At 34.2% G+C, this 22,155-nt stretch overlaps 2 protein-coding genes across 5 annotated transcripts; both read right to left on the reverse strand.

Moving 5' to 3' along the window:
- Window positions 1-387: 387 nt before the first annotated feature.
- LOC139817646 (uncharacterized) lies at window positions 388-3,720 on the reverse strand. Of its 3 annotated transcripts, none has more exons than XM_071785892.1 (7): window positions 3,327-3,720; window positions 2,714-3,103; window positions 2,277-2,487; window positions 2,070-2,178; window positions 1,852-1,973; window positions 1,327-1,401; window positions 388-1,256 (listed from the first exon to the last, which is right to left on the reverse strand). In XM_071785892.1, the coding sequence occupies exons 1-7, from the start codon at window positions 3,528-3,530 to the stop codon at window positions 853-855; spliced, it is 1,515 nt and encodes a 504-aa protein (XP_071641993.1). In that variant the 5' UTR covers window positions 3,531-3,720; the 3' UTR covers window positions 388-852. The 3 variants fall into 3 exon arrangements, with proteins under 3 accessions (XP_071641993.1, XP_071641992.1, XP_071641994.1); XM_071785891.1 differs by having other exon boundaries at window positions 1,327-1,593; window positions 3,327-3,718; XM_071785893.1 differs by having other exon boundaries at window positions 1,327-1,593; window positions 2,714-2,960; window positions 3,327-3,467.
- Window positions 3,721-14,536: 10,816 nt separating this feature from the next.
- On the reverse strand, window positions 14,537-20,049 carry LOC139817657 (uncharacterized). Of its 2 annotated transcripts, XM_071785901.1 has the most exons (7): window positions 19,533-20,049; window positions 19,265-19,404; window positions 18,774-18,987; window positions 18,576-18,684; window positions 18,352-18,473; window positions 16,091-16,315; window positions 14,537-16,037 (listed from the first exon to the last, which is right to left on the reverse strand). In XM_071785901.1, the coding sequence occupies exons 2-7, from the start codon at window positions 19,277-19,279 to the stop codon at window positions 15,661-15,663; spliced, it is 1,062 nt and encodes a 353-aa protein (XP_071642002.1). In that variant the 5' UTR covers window positions 19,280-19,404; window positions 19,533-20,049; the 3' UTR covers window positions 14,537-15,660. The 2 variants fall into 2 exon arrangements, with proteins under 2 accessions (XP_071642002.1, XP_071642001.1); XM_071785900.1 differs by lacking the exons at window positions 19,265-19,404; window positions 19,533-20,049 and having other exon boundaries at window positions 14,537-16,025; window positions 18,774-19,083.
- Between the last annotated feature and the right edge of the window lie 2,106 nt (window positions 20,050-22,155).

Raw genomic sequence — 22,155 nt, forward strand, 5'->3', positions numbered from 1 at the left:
AAACTTTTAAAAGACGTCTTAAAAACGTTTAAAAGACGCATAAAAGAAATAGAACGTCTGAAGTCCTTAAGATGTCTTTTAAACGTTTTTAAAATGTCTTTTAGAAGCTTTTGCTAGTGGTGACGAAGATTCTCAACTGAGGAATACGATACTGATCATTTTTTAATAAAGTAAGAAAATTATCAAACAGTAATGCTAAATTACTTTCAAAACAAAGCTTGGTCTCGCACAGTAAAAATTGAATTAAGGGCCATACACTCTCTTCCCATAAAAATTGCAATTGTAACGAAGAAAAAGCCACGGTACATACAGCACTATATACATATACCTTTCCTAAAAGGTTCGATTCAAGCCCTGTTGTGGTCCAATGAAAAAGAAGAAAAAATGTAGACCATAGAACATTTATTTTACGAGTATATACAAATTACATACATACATACAGAAAGCATTCCCAGTAAGCAAGAAACGTCAAAAAACATTTTAACTATATTGCATTAACGTTATTATAACGTTGCTGCAATGTAGTTAAAATGTTTCTTAATATTTCTTGCTTACTGGATTTGCATATTATGGCGTAAAGCTATTACAATTGTTAAGTATTTTATTTAGTATTTATAACGATTTCCAAATAATATGACAAGCAATAGAACATCACGATTTATAAATCTCAAGTCAACGCGATATTTATCTAAATATGTAGACATAATACTGTTCGTTTTCTGCAATGTTTCTACAAACGTTTATTATACTGCATTTTCTCGATTTTTATTCAGATTTATCTCTTACTCCTTCTCTCTTACAATAAATATACGGGGTCAATAAATATTTAATTAATGAATTACGTTAAACAAATCAAATACGATCTAAAATCGTGGTTTGCAAGTCAGCTGGATGAAGTAGATTAAAAAATCTTCTAGATCGGTTTTTCTTGGTAAAGAACAAGGAACGGAACTTTCTTGGCTCTCGAATAGGAATACTATGTAAGTGTAATTTCCATAAGTTATGCCTCTCAGTACGCGTACATAATAGTATAGCTGGTGGTTTGCAATACTCGTGAAAGAATGGAGTTATAAGGAAGGAACATCCATAGCACTCTACAGGCAATAAAGGATATAAATGATCTTCTTCGTACATATCACTCTTTTTTTCCGTTTCAAGGGTTGAGCGAGAAAAGGTTTTTATTATGTTATTACAACCTTCCACGTTGCATGTCTGTGCAATAGTTTTTAAAACCATTTTATCTCGATCAACAACATCTGCAATACATATTAATATAAACTTTACGATTCTTTGAAACCCACCCAGTGCATAAATTATGATATTTACCAATGTAGCACGACATAGTTTTAAGCGTCAATATTGGCGGTGTATCAGATGGGATGAAAGTTAATAATCCTAAATCTGAATTTATACGTTCCAATAATGTTGTTTTCCATACATCCTCATCAGGGAGATAAATATAGAGAATATTCATCAAGATATCATCATATATATCATATATACCATATATAATTAATTTATCATTAAAAATGAAATGATCAGGAACACTGGTAAACGTATAAGGTATCTTCGCACGTGATGATGTGCACACACCTATGCATTGTTTAAATACAAAAGCAAAAATTCATATAATAAAATGTTTTTTAATCAATAAAAGATAATTTTAAGGATCAACATTAAATTCATAAATGATAATGATGAGATGCAATCCTATGACATGATCTCTATGAAAAAATGTATACTAATTTCTATTTAAATTATATATGTACATACTTAGGTAAATCGTTACATGAATGCTTTGCACATGATATTAATAAAATGCACATCGTATAGCTGCACAATTAAAATTACCTGTATAAATATCGTAGATATCAATAGTCTTCAGTTCTTGTTGATACCGTCCCACACCTCCTACAAGATGCAATTTGTCTTTCAAAAACACAGTAATCATATTTCTTCTTTCAACTGGCATACTAAAATATTTGTAAACAATTTTAACAGATATAACATTCTGTTTATTCTATTACTTATCTATTTATTCTTATTTATCTAATCGTTAGGATATTTACACTGTCTCAAGAATCCATTTCTTAGATATCAAAGAATAACGCCATACATTTTTGTTGAATATTCCTGAACCAATACCATATTCTCCACCACAAAGATATAATTGGTATTCTAAAAAAAAATCGCATAAAATACTAATTAATATTAATAAGTAAATAATACAATACTGTTTTAGATAAGACGTAATAAAAAAAAGACAGTCTGCATACTTCTCGCAGTGATTTGCATTCCTTCAAGAGAACTACTAGTGCTGGAATGTTCGACAATATCTGGAGGATATTTGAATGAAGTTAACTCAAAAAAATCATTACCATCCCAGCAATGAATATATTGTTCACCATTATTATCTTCACAAGATATAATACCCTGTAAAATTTTTTGTTTCTTCTTCTCCAAGATATATAAAGGAATTGTAAAATCCTGCAAAAAGAAGATTTTATATTCATAGAATAGTAATGCATTAATCATTAATGTATAGTAGAATATATAAATAGAAATAAAAACAAAATAAATATGGGGAATATATGTATTGGAATTAGAAATCTCCATTTTATTCAAAATACATTAGAAATAAAGATCTATAATTGCTGTATTTTTTCTAAAATTAAATTATTCTAAATGTAATTTTTGAACATAATATACTCACATGACGATGGTTCATCCACTCGCGTGTAATATCAAGCAAATGAGATTCTGTAGCTCTTAAATTGATGTTTCCAATTAACTTCATAAAATGCTCTTTCGACAACTCATAAATTGAATCGAGTGGCAGTTCATCGAAACGATCTAAGCAAACAGCCAAAGAAAGATCTCGTAGCACATTAATATTTAATTTTTGTGCCAGTAACCAAATTTTAATCGCATATATTGGTAACATAAAGTGTCTCTCAAGCCTGTCGGTTATATCTTCTATTAATTTATCTGCTGCAAATAGAATGCCTAATTCCAATAGACTCAAGAGACGATCAAGCTCTTCAAAGTCATAACTTGTTGCAGATGTAAATGCAATTTTGTCATGAGTCCAACCAATAAAATCCTATAAAATTATTATGTATCTATTTTGGTTGCACAATGAGATTATTCGTGCTAATAAAACCCGATACAATTTTAATATATACATTTATTTATTAAAAACTTGCGTTTTATATTAAGTATTTTGATATAACAAATCCGTTACACATAAAAAAAACCAATGTTTTGTACACTTAAAAGCGACTTTTTTCTGTAAATACATCAGCCAAGAATTAGAATGTTCTAACCTGCAGCAAAATCGAGGAAATATCATAGTTGACAATGTGTTCTGTCTGTCCATATTCTAGAAAATTCGCGGATAAAAGCGCAGCAAAGTACTGACTCTTGTCGATCAATTTTTGCTTCTCAACTTCGAATCGCTCCTCTTTGAGAACCAACGTCACTGTTTCGCGTGGTTTTCCACTGTTTCCCTCTTTGCTGTTACTTTCCATTGTCAAAACCGCACGTGTTATCAATTAGATAAATATGCATTTAAATATGCTCGCTGATGTAAACGCAGAAACAATTGTAAGATTTAGAATAGCATTAAATAGAAGTCGGTTAAGTTGCGATGTAGTGAGTCGACGTACACAAAAATAAATAAGCAAGGATTATTAGACTGAGTAGGCGGCAAGCCTTCACGCTTTGGACTAGGGATCCTTTAATGAGAAACAGGACACCGAGGCTGTAGGATGCGGATTGGTCGTCCGCCATTAATGGGATATTTCCGCTTTGAGTATATTTTAGTAAATATAGTGTATAGTATGTGTCAATTTATGACATATGACCACGGTATAACTGTACATACTGTGTCATAACTGATAAAGTGAGCAAGAGAAAAAATATAAGTGTAAGCATTGTACTTAATAAATCTAATTTCATTAAAATTGAATGTGATTTTATATTATTATTTAATACTGAAATGAGAATATATATAGAGAATACATAACCTCAACTGTAAATCATCAAATTAACTATATTGATAAATATAAGCTCAGACTATCGCTTCAACACATTTTTAGTATAAAAATGATTTTCAAAATTGTTCTGTTTTTTTTTAATTTATTAAATTACAAATTTATTAATTTACAAATTTGCTAAATTTATATAAAAACTTAAATTTATCAAAATATTATATTTATTGGATTATTTACTGCATTTATTAACTTTTTGTGATAAATTAAATTTATCAGTATTAATTGTTTGTTACTATTTACTTAATTTCTTAATTTACGGAATTTATTTTATTTAATTAAGTTTTATTTATTTACTTCAATTTAATTGAAATAATTCTCCAATTAGAATTGAATTTATGTAGACATATTTTTGATACAGTTATTTTGTTTTATTCAAAAATGACGCGTAATGCCTGCCGTCACTTCCGCTCCCACTAATGGCGGCTTTGTCCCATTTCTTATTAAAATATCTCTACTTTATATTACAGACAGAGTTGCGACGCAGTGACCGTCTTAAGTGTAGGGATCCTCTAGTGGCTGCGTTCGGGGAACGCGCTATTAGCGCTATTGCATCATTCTATCTTTATTGCTTATCAGGTGTAAAACAAAGATAGAATAAGCAAATAGCGCTAATAGCGCGCTCCCCGAATCCAGCCAGTGAGGGATGGGACAAATCCGCCATTATAATGGGATAGCGGAAGTGACGGCAGGCATTATACGCCATTTTTTAATAGAACAAAATAACTGTATCGAAAATATGTCTACATAAATTCAATTCTAATTGAGAAATTATTTCAATTAAATTGAAGTAAATAAATAAAACTTAATTAAATAAAATAAATTTTGTAAATTAAGAAATTGAGTGTGTAAATAGTAACAAACAATAAATACTGATAAATATAATTTATCACAAGAAGTTAATAAATCCAGTAAATAATGCAATAAGTAATTTTTCTTAATAAATTTAAAGGTTTTTATATAAATTAATGGCACATTTTGAAGCCTTTCTGACTTGAATTGCGACAATTCAAAGCTTCACAATATCGCATTTTCTAAATAATTTAGATATATTTATCAATATTAATTTGATGATTTATAGTGGAGGTTATATATGTATTCTCTATATATATTCTCATTTCAGTATTAAATGATAATATAAATTCACATTCAATTTTAATAAAATTGGATTTATTAATTAAGTACAATACTTACACTTTTATTTTTTCTCTTGCTCACTTTATCAGTTATAACACAGTATGTATAATTATACTTGTGATAATACCAGGCTACCAGACTTGAGAAATCTTACACAATTGAATTACTTGCTTTTCATTCATTCGTCTCTCATCTATAACCTACATTGCACCACGTGTTCAACTACTGACTCTACTCTCTCGACTCTTGGGATCTTGCACTGTCAACTCGATCCTCAGCACTTCTGGACACAGTGCACACAGGATGCGGAATCGCTTGCAGCTCGGCAAGGAGCGATGCGGTAGCCAATTAACGTGTCGTTTTTTCGTAAAAGACTCTGAATTTTGAAGGCTTATGTCCGGGTTATGATTTAGTCAATATTTCTCCATGGGTTAATTGCATGAAATTGTAAAACGTTTTACTTAATTTTTAATTTAAAAAATATAAAAAAATTTGGACAATTTTCAAAGTAAATGGCGTTGGAAAAAACTAAGAAGGATGAAATTGGAATAAATACTCGACGTTCTCGTACTCGAGAACTCGATATTATATACTTTGCAATAGTTACATTTAATAGAGAAAGTAGTTTAGTGAGTGTTTAGTGGTTCTGTGATGACTACAAAATTCTTAATAGATCCAGGAGAATATAATCAGTCAAGAGCGTTTCATAATTATTGTTTAATTATAATTATTATTTATTTATACAATTTATATATTTTTATTTGTTACTTGCAAGAATTTTATTTTATTTTTTAATTATTTTGTCATTTTTTATCTTGTAATATTTTTTACTTTTTCCAACTTTTTTGACAATTTTTATAATAAAACACTTTTGATACACATTAATTTGTTTCTTTTTTTGTCTCAGGGTCAAAACGATTGTCTAGTAGTCTGGTGGTAATCCTATATTGATGACCATCATATCGAGAGATTCTACAGGTGAAGTCAGAACAAGCAAATGAGCGCGAACAAAACACAACGCTAGAAAAGAATGATGTTCGCGCGTGTGAGTGAGAAAGACGAAAGTGGGTGAGAGACCTCTGACACCGAAGCACTGAAGCAACACGACACTTTATTTAAACAACCAAAATAATAACCAAATTAAAGAACAACATAATTTACAACACATTTCAATTTTGACCGAAACTGCGGACACGCGGACGTTTTAAATATCGCTATTGATACTCTTTCGCGTGCTCGCCATGTCTGACTATCCGCTTCCGAAGTGACCATTGCCGAATCGACGATTCACTCTTGAATGATAACTGACAAAAGGCAACTAGCCGCAAGTTCTGTTGGTTTTTATAGTAAGAGGGGCCTGATAGAGCATCATGCATTTGGCGTGTCCGAGCTTTGTCACTCAATAAAATCGTGATTTATATTTAATTTCGCAATCTTGATTGTAGATCGAGCGCTTTCTTTCGAATTGGCAAAGCTCTTTAGATAAGCTTTACATTTTGCAATTTGCCCTTTCAAAGATAATGAAGGGCTAAGCCCATAGTACTTATAAAACTTTGTCTTTCGATAAAAATTAACACAGAAGTAATATTTTTGAAGTTGACTTCCAAAGCGGTTTCTTATATAAGTAGATTCAGAGCTTTCAGTGATTTACAAGGCTTAAAAATTTAAACTAACGAAGATACGCAGGTTTCTTTTGAAATTCTGCTTGTCAGAGCAGAGAGAAGCCTGAGAGAGACTATCCCGGTCTTTTTCGTGGGACTAAGTGTTTCTCGATAGAATATTTAGAATTTCGTGTCATATATTACTTGACTGGCGTAAAGCCATTTTCTCAATCAAAAGTAGATGGATAGGTTACAAAAAATCGATGCTTTGTTAAAATAAATTTAAGCAATTAATAACAATTATCAAGTTTTCTATCAAACAAATTGCATAATAAAACCAAAATATTTTTTACCCTTTTTATTTATGTATAATTTATGCATATTGCACGCTTTTCTTTATGCAATACTAATTATCTATATTTTGTTTTCTTGCATCAATTTATATTATATTTAATCTTGGATAAACATATGGAAAGAATAAATAGGTATAAATAAAACATCCTAACTAATTCACAATTTTTCCCTATCTACAAATTCTTTTCTTACATCTAACACGATATCTTTTTTGTTTAAGAAAATAATGTCGCAAAAAAAATTCTTTAAAAAAATCTAAATAAACATTTATTGACTACAATATATTCAAAAAATCATGACTTTAATTATTAGATTATTATTTCATTTCTTGTTTCTCTTTCTTGCATTTCTCAAATATTTGTTACTCTAACTGTAAATACAATTGATCTACGTAACAAAATTTCAAAAATTTATTTTCTTTTGTACTTAAAAATTGTATTCAAAAGTTATTTATAATAGAACGCGGCAGTTCGCCAACATAACTCAATAAACGATTATGAGCTCTTTGCGAGCTCCGTGCATGCAAAGTGTGCGAGTATTTCCTCGAGCACAATCGCACAATATATTGATAAATAAGTGATATCAAGATTAAATATATGCCATAATCAGTTTTAACCCATCCATTTTAAGGCAACGGATCTACGAGATATATGTAATATTTTTATAGTATAAATTATTGTAATTTGACATGACCAAGATATATTTTTTCTCTATATATTTGATTATTCGTAGATTCGCTCAATACCTCAATAAAAAAATTTCTCATTGACTCACCGATCTGATGCGCAACGGGCGGAGTTATGCAGCTACGTATTATAGCTATACGGTGATACTGTAACATACAAACATAAGATTTAAGTTAAAGAAACGCTCAAAATTATATAATCATTTCAAAAGTTAATTCTTACGCGTCTCTAATTCGTCTTTCAATGAAATATTTAGCAATGCAATTATCTATTTACCGAAAAAGATCTTTAGTAGAGTAAAATATTAAATAATTTATCTGTCTCTAATTACTTCTAATTTATCAAGATAAAACAATTCGAATAAATAAAAACAAATTATTAATTTTATAAGAGATATGATACTTACCCCAAGGTTGCTCCGCCGGGGCCCGATGTCTCTCCCAGACCTCCTGCTCCTCTCAGGCCTTCTCCTCTCACCGCACAGGACACTCGCGAGAAACACTCGCAGATAACAAACTACAATCGCGCGCGGACTAATTTCAGTAAAAGTCTTTCTCGCGCGATACTGTACGGCACTCTCGTTTAAAAAAGTCCTTCAGTCCGATTACTTGAACGGCACTCCCGAAGCAAACGCGACGAACCGGCTGCAGTTCGTTCATTCAATTAAATTGGCGGACGAGAGTACGTTAGCTTCCCCGTCTTTGGATTTTTATCCAAGCAGAACAAGAGTTTTGCTTGAGTAAAATTTTCGTACTGGGTACTGGGCCTTCCCACCTCACCAAGGTCGTACTCATGGGAAGGAAGTACTTTACTCTGTAATATATAAAAGCAGATAACATAGATTTTTCGCGTTAATTTGAAGGAGTCGCAACGCCGATTGCCGCGTTTCACTGCGTTGCAGTCGCGTTAATGGCGATGAAATGTTGGGATTGGAAGATTTTGACGCGAAATATACTACGCGAGTGGACGGTTAGTAAAGACACGCAGTTGATTAAACAAAACCACAATTAATAAGATTAAATATCGTACGCACATTACGGTATCGAGACTATCGAGCACGTAAATCTCGCGAATGTAAGTAGTGTAAATACTATTAATGCATGCTTTGCACAACGAGGCGAGTCGCGATTACGCGGCACGAAATACACGAGTTATGAAAATAAGAAATATTCATCAACGAGCGTTGTATGTTGTATCACAGAGTGCTATTTTACTAATCACTTATTACTTGAATCACGATACGATTTCACGTTGTCACTCGGCCCTCTTTCCGCTCTTCGAAAAGAATCGGGAATAATCGCACGACAATTCCGGCACAGCACGTTCCAAACACGACACGATTCGAGATATGCCGCTGTCGCGTTAATGAATGCCATGCACACATTCGATAGTCCAGACATATGGCGGCCCGGGGCGGGGGACGAGCGATTATCGCCCGCGAATGTCATGACAAACTGCAAATCACTCACAACTCACAATTGCCGTACCAGAGGTACCTGCTTCGCCTCGAAATCTCCGCCTCGAGCGAGCGATTCGCGCGACACATTAGGCTGCATTCGAGGAGCGCGCTATTAGCGCTATTGCATCATTCTGTCTTTATCGCTCATCATGTGTAAAACAAGGATAGAAAAAGCAAATAGCGCTAATAGCGCGCTCCCCGAATCCAGCCTAATTCATTCACGACACTTGATACATCAGAAATGCCAATCGCACGAACGAGCGTGCGTTCCGAATAACAGCACCCACGGCACGTAGCACAAACACTTCACACCTGTCCGAAATTCATCGGGAGAATGATTGAGTAACATCCGCGGGTAACAGTATCCCAAGCGTCGGCGAAAACAAGTAGCAAAGCCGTCTCGCCGATGGAAACAATCGTCCGCGCGCCGACTTTGAACGTACGCTGCTCCGAAATTGGCGGATTCATTCAACGGTCGCGGCATCGTGACGACGTGACTGCCGAGAGTGCCGAGTGCCGCGTGCCGCGTCGGCGCGCGGCGGCGGGCGGCGAGAGCGGCCGAACGTGATTCGACCAGATTCGGAAGCTCCCGGCTCGACTCGCCGGCCTCGCGCGGCGCGCGCGCAAGTAATACGTTACTCGTTGAACGTCGGTACGAGTCGCGGGTCGCGGTGAGACGTTGTCGCTCGTGTAAGTAATTTCTTTCTCGTGAACGAAAAGAAATCCTCCGGTTACAAAGTGTGTGTGTGTGTGTGTGTTGCAAGCTGAATGTAGTACGCTGAATATTTTGTATTCTGTTTCTTCTGTGTCGACTACGAGTGGGATGGAGGAAATGCAACGCCGAGTGCCGTGCTGGACGCCCGTATACGGCCCGTACGTAGCACCCTCCCGCTCCTCCCGGCTGTGATTTGACGGGTCTCCTGCAATGTGCCGTGATCAGTAAGTGAATTGTGCATGAGAGACAAATGATTCGAAGCGCGATACATCTTTAATAGAATCCTTGTCCCACGTGTCGCGCAGTGAGTAGGCGATAACCTCGGGATTCGTGTCTCTTGCCTCCGTTTCGATTTCTACTTCGAATGAGTGAATCGCGTGGAAAGACGTTTCGGTGAATAGCTCGAACCTCTCATTAAGCACGAGAATTAATTATCTATTGAGTAATTAAAGAGAATAATTGCGCGTTTGGCGTTCTCACTTTACTTGTCGCGATCGCGAACGCGGGAGCGAGCTTGCCCCAAAATGCGTATGAACGTATGAACGTCGATAGTGCGTATTAACAAGCTCAAACGTGTGTGTATGAACACAATTCTGTTTTTCGTCCAAAAACAAACACGTAATTTGCTCGTTCACGTAATTACGTTTACAAATGTTTTAAATTTATTTGTATGTGCTCCTAATCTAACTTTGTAGAAAATTAACATTAAATTGTATCGTTTGTAAAAATTTCGTCGCGATCGTTCTTGCAGCGCGGTGATCGAGCACACCATAAAAGACGATAAACCGTCGTCGTCAATTAGATACTTAAAAATTATAAAACATTCTCTATTGCTTATTTCCCAAATATTATTCGTTTTGCTTAAAAAATTTTTTATAAAGGCCTATTATCTCGTATTCAGATTTTTAAATTGATAGGAGATACATATCTTTTATTTAAAATAACTCAGACAGCACGTACAAAAGCGGGACATAAGACGTCTAAAAGACATTTTTTTAACAATTTTTTTAGATGTTTTACGAAAAAATAGCTAAAAGACGTCTTATGTTCCGATTTTGGACATTGTGCTGGAAGTGTGAAAGAGAAAGATAAAAAGAGAGAGAGGGAGAGAGGGCTATTAGATATTTAACAAATATAAATATATAAAATTAGTTAATATTTATCGATACATGTAAGATATAAATATTAAATTGATTCTCAGCCAATTACAATCGAGAATCTTCGAAAACGAATATACCGCCATTGTAAAACTCTCGATGGTGATTTTGGTTGATTTGGTTGATTACGCTTCTCTGTGCGTGCATCGTCTTTAGCTTACATCAGAAAGAAGCATATGTAGAGAGGCCATCCCGGTGTCTTGGCGTCTCGGCCTTTTTCGTGGGACCGTCGAAAGCCCCTTTACGCTACCGCCAGTACCATTGATCTATTTTCAAAATTGGTGCTACGTAGCCACGTTTATTTTCCGACACTGCCTATAAAACATTATTTTGTTGCTCGTCCGTGCTACATTTGCAAATGTATAAGTATTATACGTATAACACCAATACATTTACAGATGTAGCGCGGACGTGCACCAAAAAATGACGTTTTATCAGCAGTGTCGGAAAATGAACGTGGCTACTTAATACCAGTTTCGAAAATGGATGTATACTGGCGGTAGTGTATAGGGGCTTTTGACCGCTTTCGACGGTCCCACGAAAAAGACCGGGATAGCTTCTCTCAGGATTCTCTCTGCTCAGAGAAACTCGACACAGTACTAATAATATTTTGGAACATTTGTGTCGAACAAATAATATCTCAAAAATGATTTCGCTTTTTATCAAGAAATGCGCTCTTTTCGTCGATATAAATTATATAAATGTCTAAAATGTAAAAGCAATTGTAATTTGTAATTCATTTTATGACTTTCTTATATTTTGTGTGCTACGTTATACTTTGGCAGAGTGCTCTTTTGTAAGATCGAATGCATCGCGCGCGCGAAGAACTGGGAATATACTCGCAAAGTTCGCGAATATTTCTGAACATTCACGTCCTGCTAATAATAAATGAATCAAAGGCAAAGATAAGCTGTTTTGGCTCCTTTGTCTAAGGCCTAAGAAGACTCAGCTGATTTCGAGGTCGCGCCGGTCATCTGTTAATTGCGACCGGCTGTCGCTTTGTCACGAGTACTTTACCTCACGCGCTTTTTGGCTGAGGAACCCGAGACAAAGGAGAGTGTTTGCCGATGTTAGAAAATGTTGTCTTCCAAGGCTTGGTTTTTTCGAGCTTTAGCGCGGAATCTAAGAAAATATGCCGCAATTCGATGGAAAGCTTCCGCAATTCAGCGTTAACGAAATACGAATTGCGCGGCTATAAATTATTTATAAGTTCTCATGTATCGGTACCGAATTTTAGAGTTCGATTTCAAAGAGTGTCCTTCTTTGGAGTCACGGTCCTCTGTAAGCTAATAAAGAGAAGATTCTAATACAGTATTGTAGGATTTGAATAATATATTTGATATTATTATGTATAGTACAGCAGAGATTGATAATCGCATCGACAGTCGCACGTCGTAACTCGCTCGCTGTTCGGACTCGACTCTGTCTAAAGCCATGCTCGCCGCCGCATGTTCCGCTCGCGGTCATATAAACAAAAGATAACATTGCTCCTCGATATTCTTACTTCGGATACTACATCTCGGCTATTCTGTATGGCATTCGTCCTCGGATGCTTACTCTCTAATTGACAATTCGCTCTTACTGACTACGCTTCACTTATTACGTCTGCTTGACAGTCAGTTTCATTATCTTCTTCCTCGCTTTCTGATTCTACATCGTGTAGCCATAGCTTCATAGAGTCAGCTGCTGTTGAAGTCTCCTGAGGACCCTCGTGGTCACCTATTTTAGTAACGACATACCGATCGTTCCGCATTGTTTTAGTTATACGATATGGACCTAAAAATTTATTACAAAACTTACGGCCTGGACCTAACTGCGTTCGCCTAATCGCAACAAGATCTCCTTCTTTATATTTCTGCGCTTTCTTTCTTTTCTTATTAAAATTTCTTAAATTTTCCTATTGAATTTTCCTCCTTTTTGATCGCTTCGTATTGGCTGAACTTTTCCTTTAGCTCGCGTATTGACTTTGCCCCGTGTAACACTTGCTTGTTCACTGCTTCGTCTTGAATACCTTCGATAATGTATTGAATTACCGATGTGGTGTCGACATCCGCCTGCGCGGCAATATCAAGCATCTTATATATGTACGCTTGATACGATTCATCGGAAGCTTTCTTTCGTCGCGCTAATTCTTGATGCACTACGTAACTGTCCACTGTGTCGGCAAACTTTTCTGTTATCGCTTTCCGCAGCTTCTTCCACGTTTTCGCGCGTTTTTCGTATTTGACGAATACCTTCGCCGAACCACGAAGAAGTCGTTTTGCGTAGGCTACTCTCTGGATATCGGACCATTCACACAGCTCCGCCAGTTCCTCGAAATCTTTAACCCATCTTCTTACGTCGACTTTGTCGTCTCCGCTGAACGTCTCCAGCGATTCCTCGACATCTCTGAATGTTAACAGATTTCTTCGGGAGCCTCTTCTGTCTCGTCTTCTTTCTGCCGGCACTTCTTCGTCGCTCGAGTCTGTATCATCCGTATCATCTTCGCTCACGTCTTCGTCCTTACTCTCAACATCATATGCTGGATCGCCATGCTCACGTTCTAGACGCATGATCGCCGTCAGTCTTAAAAGTAGCTCATTCTTCAGTCCGGACGTCTTCAGCTTTCGTCTTTTCAATTCTTCCTTTAGCTGAACTATCGTCATGCCCGCTAACTTGGCACTCAGCTCGTCTTCTATCGCAGTGGTACCTGGTTCTGCCATCGTCGCCGTGGTACGTCCTGCCTCGTCGTGAATCGTCTTTTATTCGTCGTGGAACGCCTTGATTCGTCGTGAAACGTCTTGAACACCGTACAGGTTTTTACACCTCGTCTTTTTGTCTTTGCGCGTCGCTCCGAACACTTCACTGCCCGATACGTATCGCTCTCTGGCAGTATCCCGGACGAGCCCGCAAATTATGTAGGATTTGAATAATATATTTGATATTATTATGTATAGTACAGCAGAGATTGATAATCGCATCGACAGTCGCACGTCGTAACTCGCTCGCTGTTCGGACTCGACTCTGTCTAAAGCTATGCTCGCCGCCGCATGCTCCGCTCGCGGTCATATAAACAAAAGATAACATTGCTCCTCGATATTCTTACTTCGGATACTACAGTATAGAATAGGGTTGGACATTTGCGTGTGAAATATATCGCAAGATTCCCAACTGAGGAACGCAATCACTGATCATTTTTTGAAGGCAGATAACTATCAAACAATAACGATAAATCAGTTTCAAAACAAAAATTAGTCTCGCAAAGTGGAAATTGAATTAAGGGCCACACATTCTCTTCTCATAAAAATTGCAATTGTAACGAACAGAAAGCCACAGTACATATAATATTGCCTTATCCAAAAAACCCGATTCAGGTTCTGTGGTCCAATGAAAAAGAAGAAGAAAACATGTAGATAATAGAATATTTATTTTATATAAATATTACATACAGAAAGCATTTGAACGATACAGGGGAAAAACGATCAATATCCATCCGAGATTTTCATTTCGAGAAAAACGCAAATTTAAGTTTCAAGACATCAGATATCTTAAGATACTATTGAAAAAATTAGTACAGAATTTAGTGAATATCGGAACGAAGCCTTAGTGTTTACATTGCGTGGACTCTGATGGTTCTTTCCCACAAGCGCGTGAATTATGAAGATTTTTTTCCCAGCACGGTATATCTTTCGGCCTTATTTCCAATGAATTGTAACTGTTCTTAAACAAAACAGATAAAAATGATAAAAGTTCGTTGAAAATGTCACAAGATAGCATGACCAGATCAATTTCGACAAGAAGTAGACTGTGATCGTTTTTCCCTTGTACTCTTTATTTGTAATTATTTAGTATTTGTAAAAATTTGAATGATATGACAACCAATAGAACATCACGATGAATAAAAATAAAAATTTAGATAAATATCATCAAAAATGATATTTATCTGAATATACCTACAAGGTTTAGAATATCCTACTCTTATTTCTAAACACTTATTCCCAACATTTATATTCTTTTCAATTTTAGAAGAAAATGACAAAATGTGTATGGTGTAGAGAGGGACAAATAATGATGAAATCGATTTCCAAAAAAATCTATTGTTCTATTGTCTATTGTCCATTGTCTATTGTCACGTAAAAGTCACCTTTAAAATTCTTTAATGAAATACTCCATTTTTACAAAATTTTGTAGTTGTTGTTGAGACGTTTCCAAAGGTTTATGATAATTGATAGTATTGTTGAGAACTTGAGGAGATATGATATCGCGTATTTTGTGATGTCATACGATCACATCTTCGCAAGTTCTCAACAAAAATATTGTTATAGGTCTTTGGAAATGTCTCAACATCAGCTACAAAATTTTATCGTCAAAAATGGGGATGTTCCATTTATAAAATTGAAAGTAGCTTCCACGTTGAAAAACAGATTTACTGGATTTTTATTTAGATCAATGTCTCTCCTCCTTTTTCTATCTTACAAACATATCAAATCTTTAAATAGATATTTAATCAATCATACAAATCAAATATAATTCACGTTTGTCGAGTGCAAGTGAGCTGGATGTAGTAGATTAAAAAATCTTCTACCTGAGTTCTTGGTTAAGATCAAAGAACTGAACTTTTTTGGATCCCGAATAGGAATACTATGCAAATGTAACGGACTTGAGTCGCGTATTACGTGATCCATACATAATAGTGCAGTTGGTTTGCCATACTCGCGAAAGAATGAACTTAGAGCGAAGGAATATTTACAGACTGTAAATGTGTGGTAACTCCGGATCCATCTATTGATTGAGTAAGGTAAAGTCTTCATTATATGATTACAACCTTTCATGTTGCACGTGTCTGTGATAGTTCTTAAAACCAACTTCTCTCGGTCAACAATATCTGCAAAATATACTAATGTGAACTTTAAGTTTCCTCCATATCAACTGATAAATTGTAATATTTACCAATGTAACATGGCATAGTTTGAAGCGTCAAAACTGGCACATTGGCAGATGGTTCAGATACAAACATTCCAGTATATTCGATTTTCCATACATTTTCATCAGGAAAATAAATATCGATATAAGATGACTGATGAAATTGATATATAATTAACATATCATTAAAAATAATATGTTCAGGAACACTGGTAAAGCCATAAGGTAACTCCGCACCTGAGTTCCACGTACCTATGCATTGTGCAAATACAAAAAATATAATAAAATCTTTTTTAACCGATAAAGATAACGCAGGCCCAGGGGTTAAAATGTTGGAGGAGGCAAGAAAACTGATAAAGCAGGGAAAAAATTGGCAGGGCTGACTCTTGTACATTGAATAAACAAGGATGGTACTTATTTTAAAGCTCTTAAATAATAAATTTTGAGTTTATATTATTAACAATGATAACTAGTTTTGAAACATATTTTTTATATTTATAAATACTCTTGAGTTTATTTAAGTAATTATAGAGTTGCAGTGAGTTGGGTTAATTAAATATTGTAAAATTTACATTTTTAAATGCAGTCTTAATGTTTAAACAAACTTAAAAAATAAACTTTTTAGTTTAAGTATTAAATAAATATTAAGTAATATCAACTAAGTTAGTTAAATAGACCAAACAATATTTTTAACCCTTTAGCTGTTAGGCAAAAAAGAATGCTTATGGGTTAAAAATGCTTTTGACAAAAGAGTTAATAAAATTATTACAAAGATGATTTCTGAGAGTTTTTTGAGTCGCTGAATCTAAATGAGAACTTTTCGAGTTAAGAGTCTTCTAAGTTAAATTACAGGCGACATTAGCATTACCCAAGATATACCACGTGCAGATTGCTTTAGTGGGTTTACACCCCTTGTGTGTGTGTGTGTGTGTGTGTGTGGGCGTGCGCGCGCGTGCACACTCTCGCCTGTATTTGTAGATAGTTATAAATGCTCATTATTTTATTAAATGTTCAAATTGATGTCCTATTTGACTGTTTTCCAAGCGAACGTAAAATGTATTTAAAACGTTTTTCAAAATTTCTAGTACAATAAAATTTAAAATATTTAATTACTTTTTTTTTAATCGTCCCTGTTGGTAGGTTCCGTTTTACCCTACCTTCCAATGTCAAGTAGCAGAACAGCATCAATTTGTACATTTTATAAAATAATGAATGGATATCCATAACCATTTACAAACACGAGCAAAAGCGCGCACACACGCATGCACGTACACGTGCAAACACGCGTACATACACATACGCACATACCCAAGGGGTGTAAAAATCCAACAAAGAAACCTCCACGTGGTACACTTTGTGTAATGTTAAAGCTGGCGATACTTAAACTTTGAAGACTTATAGCTCGGAAGTTTTTATCAAAAAAAGGTTTCTTTTAAAATGTTACGACTTCAGCTACATAAATGAACAATAAGAAATAGAGATTCTTATTTAAAATTTTCATGTTAATCTTGACGGGGCTATTCAAGTAATCCAAAGGTCAAATACATATCACCAGCTAACAGATCTTTATAAACGATATCATTTTTGTTTAAAACATTTTCGTAATAAACCAATACTTTTCTAAATAATTGGCAATTCTGAAACTCTTGGAAACGAACTATATACTAATCTCTGTTAAAAAATTATTATACACAGTTTGAAAATTTGTGTTAAACATAACATAAATTCCTGTCCCAAACGGTCCACTCAAATTTTTGTGTTAATTTAACATAAATGTGTTAAGTTAAATGATAACACCGATACTATATGTTAAAATATTTTAACAGAAAGGAAATGTGAGTCTGATTGTAATTTGAGGTTAATTATGTGTACAGTTAACACAACTTTTATGTTGAAGTTAAGATTATAAGATAAAATCAACACTCTTTTTCTGTAAATTTTTATTCCCACTTCTGTTATAGAGTAAAATCAACACTTTTTTCTGAAAATTTTAACACATTTAGTAAATACGTTTAAATTGTGTTACTTTAACATATTTTTTAAATTATTTTAATAATTTTATATTTTAAATTTGTTAAGTTTAATTAACGTAGCAAGCATACGTTAAATCTACACATGTATGTGTTAATTATTTACACAAAAATTGTAATGGACCTTTTTTGACAAAAATACACAAAATTTTTTACTGTGTATACATATATACTTATAGGTAAATTGGTACATATATGTATTGCACATGATGTTAATGAAATGCACATTGTATGTGTAGGTTGCACAATTAAAATCACCTGTATGGATATTATAGATATCAACAGTCTTCAGTTTTTGTTTATCCCGTCCCACACCGCCTACAAGCAGCAATTTGTTTTTCAAAAACACAACAATCATATGTCTTCTCTCAACTGGCATTCTAAAATGTTTGTAAACAATTTTAACAGACATAACATTTTATGTATTCAATTACTTATCCACTTATTATTCTTATCATTTATCTAATCGTTAACATATTTACTCTGTCTCACGAAACCATCTCTTAGATATCAAAGAATAACGCCATATATTTTTGTTCATTTTTCCTGAACCAATACCATATTCTCCGCCACAAAGATATAAATCGTATCCTTAAAAAAATGATCACATAAAATAATAATTAAGTAAATACGACAAAACTATTTTAGATAGGATATAATAAAAAACAGACTATGCATACTTCTGGCAGTGATTTGCATTCCTTCAAGAGTTCTACCAAGGCGGGAACAACGTTTAATAATTTCTGGAGGATATTCGAATGAAGTTAGCTCAAAAAAATTATTACCATCCCAGCAATGAACATATTGTTCACGGTTATTATGTTCACAAGATGCAATACCGTGTAAAATTTTTGCTTCTTTGCTCTTTATATTTTCTAAAGATACTGTAAAACCCTGTAAAAGAGAAATTTTATTATTAGAATTGTAATGCATTAATGTATAATAAAATATAATACCATGATGAGAAAACAACATGAAGGTATTTATGCATAAAAGGGGCCCTTTTATGCATAAATACTAAAATAAATATGTGGGAGATATATGTATATGTATACCTTGGAGCTAGAAACCTCCATTTTAGTTGCAATATATTAGAGGTAAAGGTTTACAATTCTGTCTATTTCTAACAGTATATTATTCTAAATGTTATTTTTGAATATAACATACTCACTTGATGATGGTTCATCCACTGGTGTGTGATTTTTCGCAAATAAGACTTTGTAGCTTTTACATTAATGTTTCCAATTAACTTCAAAAAATTTTCTCTCGACAACTTACAAATTGAATCGAGTGGCAGTTCATCAAAACGATCTAAACAAACAGCCAAAAAAAGATCTCGTAGCACAATATTCAATTCTTGTGCCAGTAACCAAATTTTAATGGCAAAATTTGGTGACAAGAAGTCTCTCTCAATCCTGTAGGTTGTATGATTTACTAACTTATCTGCTCCAAATAGAACGCTTAATTTCAACAGACCCAAGAGACGATGAAGCTCTTCAATGTTACAAATTGGCGCAAGATAAAATACAATTCTATCCTCGTGAATGTCGTGAATCCAATTAATGAAATCCTACAAAATTATTATGTCTTTATTTTGTGTACAATGTATACAATAAGATTATTTATGCTGATAAAATCTAATGCAATTTTTATATATATTTGTTGACGAAACTTCCGAAAACGTCCATGCTCAGATTTAGGTCAAACTTTAGTAAACAAGTTTTTTTTAGATAAAAAAGACATATATCAAAGGATTTTTTGCGACTCCAAAGTTTAGCTTTTTAAATATTATTTCACATTTTTTTTCTTATGTCCTATGTATTATTGTACAGTCATTTTAAATGCTTATCCGAGAAACACGTTTGCACACAGCTCTTGTCGTGAGCGAACTAACTCACAATCAGTATATCACAAATCAAAACAGCTCTTAAGTAATGTAAACAACCATACACTGTTGAAAACAGAGGTCCTGTGTGTTTAAAAAAGTCCTTGTTAAAATTTTTGTGTAAAATAATCAACACATACGTGTGTAGATTTAACATATGCCTGCTATGTTAATTGAATTTTACAAATTCAAAATGTAAAATAATTAATATAACTTAAAAAATATGTTAAAGTAACACAATTTGAACGTATCTATTAAATGTGTTAAAATTTACAGAAAAAGAATGTTGATTTTACTCTATAAAAGAAGTAGGAATAAAAATTTACAGAAATAGAGTGTTGATTTTATCTTAGAGAAAAAGAATGTTGATTTTACTCTATAAAAGAAGTAGGAATAAAAATTTACAGAAATAGAGTGTTGATTTTATCTTACAATCTCAACTTCAACATAAAAGTTATGTTAATTGTACACATAATTAACTTCAAATTACGATCAGAATTACATTTCCTTTCTGTTGAAATATTTTAACATAATATCAGTGTTACCACTTAACACATCCATATTATGTTAAATTAACACAAAAATTTGAGTGGACCGTTTTGGACATGTGATTTATGTTATATTTAACACAAATTTTCCAACAGTGTAAAGTCATACCCGTCAAAGTCATAACATAAACATCATTGGCGAAACTTCAAAAAATCAGAAACGTTGTAAACCCATATGACAACTCGTCTCGCGTGATAAGTGTATGCGTGGAGGCAGTAGGTTCCGCCCCCTGCGGGGTGCTCCGCTATTGTTAAACTAGACACATAGTGTGCCTTCAAAGTACATGCGTGGGCTTTCTACGCGTGGAAAGTTGTAAATCCATGTGGCACCTCGTTTCGCGTGGAAAGTGTATGCGTGGAGACAGTAGGTTCCGCCCTCTGCAAGGGGCTCCACTATTGTTAAACCAGACACGTGGTGTGCCTTCAAAATACATGCGTGAACTTTCCACGCGTGGAAAGTTGTAAACCCATGTGGCATCTCGTTTCGCGTAGAAAGTGTATGCGCGGAGGCAGCAAATTAAAAATGTTAAAAAAGTTGCTAAACTTTGGAGTCGCAAAAAATCCTTTTGGTATGTCTTTTTTATCTAAAAAAAACCTGTTCACAAAGTTTTATCTAAATCGAAGCATATAAACGTTTTCGGAAGAACAGCCTATTTGTTTATTAAAAACATGCATTTTGTTAAGAATTTTGATATAACAATTTTTTACACAAGAAATAAAAAAAAACAATGTTTTATACGTTCAAGAAACGACTTCACAGTTGTAAACACAGGCAAGAATTAAAATTTGCTTACCTGTAGCGAAATCCGGGAAATATTATAGTTATTTATATCGTGTTCTGTTTGTCCATGTTCACTGAAGTTCGCGGACCAAAGCGCAGCAAAATACTGACACTTGTTCATCAATTTTTGCTTTTCAACCTCGAATCGCTCCTCTCTAAGAATTAATGTCGCTATTCCGCACATTTTATTGCTGTTATTTTCTATTGTAAAAACGTAGTTATCAAATATAGGAATTAAAATATGTATGTCATGTTCGCTGAAATAAACGCAGAAATAGTTACAGAAATACACTACTTGCTTTCCCGTTCATTCGTTTCTCATCTAACCTACATATATAGCACCAGTAACACCACGTGTTCAAGTTCTGACGCTACTCTCTCGACTGTTGATGGGCTCCTGCATTCTTCAACTCTTCAGAACTACTGCGCACAAAACGCGGAAACGCTGGTCACGTGGCGAGAAATCATGCGGTAGCCAATCAACGTGCCGTTTTTCCGTAAAAACTCTGGATTTTGAAGGCTTTTGTCCGGTTTCCAATTTGGACATTATTTCTCCGGGTTGCATGAAATTGTAAAACATCTTACTTAATTTTTAATTAAAAAAAATAAAGATAAATTTGGACAATTTTCAGGATGAATAGCGTTGGGCAAAACTGAGAAGGATGAAATTGGGAAAAATAATCGACGTTTCGAACTTGATATGTACTTAACAATGGCAAGATTCCGATAACTTTAGGGCCTTAATTTGACGATGGTTTCTGGTAGCACTTTTAACACTAAACGCTTATAGATCTTATATTTAATCTTAATTGTGTTAATCTTAATTGTGTATAATATGGATATTATAT

The sequence above is a fragment of the Temnothorax longispinosus genome, chromosome 8 (assembly GCF_030848805.1).
Source record: "Temnothorax longispinosus isolate EJ_2023e chromosome 8, Tlon_JGU_v1, whole genome shotgun sequence".
NCBI classification, from domain to species: Eukaryota; Metazoa; Arthropoda; class Insecta; order Hymenoptera; family Formicidae; genus Temnothorax; species Temnothorax longispinosus.

Bases quoted from the DNA above. Each gene is read 5' to 3' on its own strand.
- LOC139817646 (XM_071785891.1), bottom strand. From the start codon at position 3,530: ATGGAAAGTAACAGCAAAGAGGGAAACAGTGGAAAACCACGCGAAACA. The intron at 2,179-2,276 runs GTATGCAGACTG...ATTTTTTTTTAG, and splicing joins AATGCAAATCACTGCGAGAA to AATACCAATTATATCTTTGT. The intron at 1,594-1,851 runs GTAATTTTAATT...AACAATGCATAG, and splicing joins TATCTACGATATTTATACAG to GTGTGTGCACATCATCACGT.
- LOC139817657 (XM_071785900.1), bottom strand. From the start codon at position 19,068: ATGTTGTTTTCTCATCATGGTATTATATTTTATTATACATTAATGCAT. The intron at 18,685-18,773 runs GTATGCATAGTC...CATTTTTTTAAG, and splicing joins AATGCAAATCACTGCCAGAA to GATACGATTTATATCTTTGT. The intron at 16,026-16,090 runs GTAAATATTACA...TATATTTTGCAG, and splicing joins AACTATGCCATGTTACATTG to ATATTGTTGACCGAGAGAAG.